Source organism: Echinops telfairi, unplaced genomic scaffold, assembly GCF_000313985.2.
Source record: "Echinops telfairi isolate 266 unplaced genomic scaffold, ASM31398v2 ScPeMD7_22;HRSCAF=79, whole genome shotgun sequence".
In the NCBI taxonomy this organism is placed as follows: domain Eukaryota; kingdom Metazoa; phylum Chordata; class Mammalia; order Afrosoricida; family Tenrecidae; genus Echinops; species Echinops telfairi.
The window spans coordinates 15,211,923-15,214,712 of record NW_022103919.1 but is presented as its reverse complement, the minus strand read 5'-3'; the positions used below and the strand labels follow the sequence as shown (position 1 = coordinate 15,214,712).

Sequence of the window (2,790 nt, the reverse complement as noted above, 5' to 3'; positions counted from 1 at the left end):
GATGGATGGATGGATGGATGGATGGATGGGTGGATGGATGGGTAGGTGGGTGGATGGCCCATCATTTCACTTTCCCAATGACTTGGTGTAAAAATAGAGATATTGGGTATTCTCGTTCATTCCTGATATACCTACTGAAATCAAAGCTGGACACTGGAGCTGCATCATTCCCTAATATCTATCAAGACTTATCTTAGCAATTTTACCCAAATTGCTTTATTAGAGAGGAGATGTCACACATATGCACCCACTATTTCCTTCTGAAGACATTTAACTGTGCAGAAATATACAGTAACTCTTTACTAAGGCTATATATGTCATTTTAAAGCTTACCCGTTTTTAATTTATAACTAAAAACGTATAAAAATCACCCCCAAGCATTTCATCTTACTTAGTAAACAACCGTTTACTGACAGACTGGAGGTTAAAATTCCAGGTTAAAGATAAGGAATTTGTTATTCCTCCTACTCTCTGAAATGCTATCACTGGATGTCGTCTTTTAGGTTAAGCCAAGGCCAGAGAGGCTCAGCACAAACTTTACCTTTCACCAGAAGCAACTGGACAATGTCTGCATATCCCTTCCAGGCAGCAGCATGCAAAGCAGTGTCCCCCAACTTGTTCTGTGATAATAAACAGAGGCAGTAACATCTGAAGGGAGTGGGTTGAAAAACAACCTATCAATTTAGGTTTCATCCAGTTAGACCTAACATACGAGCACATTTATAAAACCACATGAGATCCCAAGGAGCATAGGAGGGAGAGTCAAGTGCCCAGAGTCACTACTGGAAAATGGAAAAAATGGATGCCACAGCAACGACATAGGCTGAAATCAGGTGCCTGTCGGGAGGACACCAGGAGAAGCACAGATCTGTGCTCAGAGAACGAGCAAGATTCCAGAACTAAAGGCTCCTGGGGCTGCTAGGGCAGTAAAGGCTGAGGGTGCTGGGTGCTGGGTGCTGATTTAAAGTGTTCATAAGTGATCAGCTCCCCACATCACCCTCCTCTCCCCTTATTTTATGCTATTTTACTGGTAAACCAATAAATATGGTAGAATGACTCCGTCAGAAATTAACTTGAGTACAAAGAAAATGTTCTGAAAATGACGATGGCAACATATGTACAATTGTGCTTGATACATTGATGTATGGATTTAACGTTATAAGAGCTGTAAGAGCCCCCAATAAAATGATTTAACATGAGAGATTGCAAGTTCATGAACACTAGGTATAAGGGGGCAATGAGGAAAACCGAAACACAAAACAGAGAGGATTAAGTAAAAACCTACAAACTAAACAGTCAGACCTCGCTCACATTGCCTTGCCTTGCCCTCCTGCCCCACTGGATGCACACCAACATACGTGTGCGTTAGGCAGGGAACTGGGGGACACCGCTCTAGACACCTCAGCAAACTCACGAGAGGAGGAAGGGAAGCAGACACTGGCACTGACTGGTTCCTGAAAACAGTCACCACCTCACCACCTCAGCCACCAGAGACGCCCTAGTCTAGATGGGGAGGCAGCACTGAGCTCATGATAGCGGGGATGAGGAGGCTCCAGGAAACAGAGGTGACCCATTAGTGCTCTACTGCACCCTGATTGACTTAGCCCCTCCCTGCAACCCCTCTGTGGGGGGATGTTCCATTGTCCATAGAGGGGCTTTGGGTCTCCGCTCCAACTCCCCTGATGAGACGTTTTATCAAAAATAACACAGGGGGTTCCAAACAGGTCAGTTCCAAACATCAATGCAGAATTGTACAGGTCCCTAAGCAGCGCTGTGTTAAGAGGAGGACAAAACAGGTGTGGTACATGAAGGCAGGGTTAGCAGGCTCACCTGTTGGTTCAGTTCAATATTTGGCTGAGTAAATAGCATTTCCACTATATCTGAAATTCAAAGAGAAAATATTTTTTTTAAAGCCTGACAAAATTAGGCCTAATCGTTTTTAAAAAGCAGACCTAGCTTCAACTTTAGTCATGACGTACAGATTCTTTTATTTTTTCCTTTAAAAAAAATTCATTTTATTGGGGGCTCGTACAACTCATCACAATCCATTGTGTCAAGCACATTTGTACGTTTGTTGTCATCATCATTCTCAAAACATTTTCTTTCTACTTGAGCCCTTGGTATCAGCTCCTCATTTCCCCCTACCCTCCCTCCCTCATGAACCCGTGATAATTTATACATTATCATAATTTTTTCATGTCTTACGCTGCCCGACGTCTCCCTTCACCCACTTTTCTGTTGTCCTTCCCTCTGGGAGGGGGTTACATGTAGATCATTGTGATCGGTTTCCCCTTTCTACCCCTACATTCCCCTTACCCTCCTGGTATCATTACTCTTATTATTGGTCCTGAGGGGTTTATCTGTCCTGGATTTCCTGTATTTCCAGCTCTTATCTGTACTAGTGTACTTCCTCTGGACTAGCTGGATTTGTAAGGTAGAATTGAGCTCATGATAGTGAGGCGGGGAGGAAGCATTAGAGAACTAGAAAAAGTTGTATGTCTCATCGGTGCTATACTGCACCCTGACTGGCTCCTCTCCTCCCTGCAACCCTTCTTTAAGGGGATGTCCAGTTGCCTACAGATGGGCTTTGGGTCTCTGTGGGGAACAGAAGGATTTCTCTTAAGTTGTCTCCCAAAAATATGTACCAGACTTAGTTGCTTAAGAGTGACTGTACAATAGGTGATCAGCGAAAGTAGATCAGAGGTTATTCTCCTTAACATCAGCCATCTATAGTGGCTAGACTATTAGTCTGACTCACCCTAAATAAGACCCACTCCCTTCTGATAAGGA

The 2,790-nt window shown here is 43.7% G+C and overlaps 1 protein-coding gene across 1 annotated transcript in view; it reads right to left on the bottom strand.

The window, feature by feature from the left end:
• Positions 1–2,790, bottom strand: part of OSTF1 (osteoclast stimulating factor 1) — an 18,470-nt gene that overhangs the window by 9,094 nt on the left and 6,586 nt on the right. Inside the window, exons 4-5 of the mRNA XM_045288528.1 lie at positions 1,831–1,880; positions 542–620 (exon numbers count right to left, since the gene is read on the bottom strand). Coding sequence (XP_045144463.1) covers positions 542–620; positions 1,831–1,880 — 129 coding nt within the window. The remainder of the gene's footprint in view (positions 1–541; positions 621–1,830; positions 1,881–2,790) is intronic.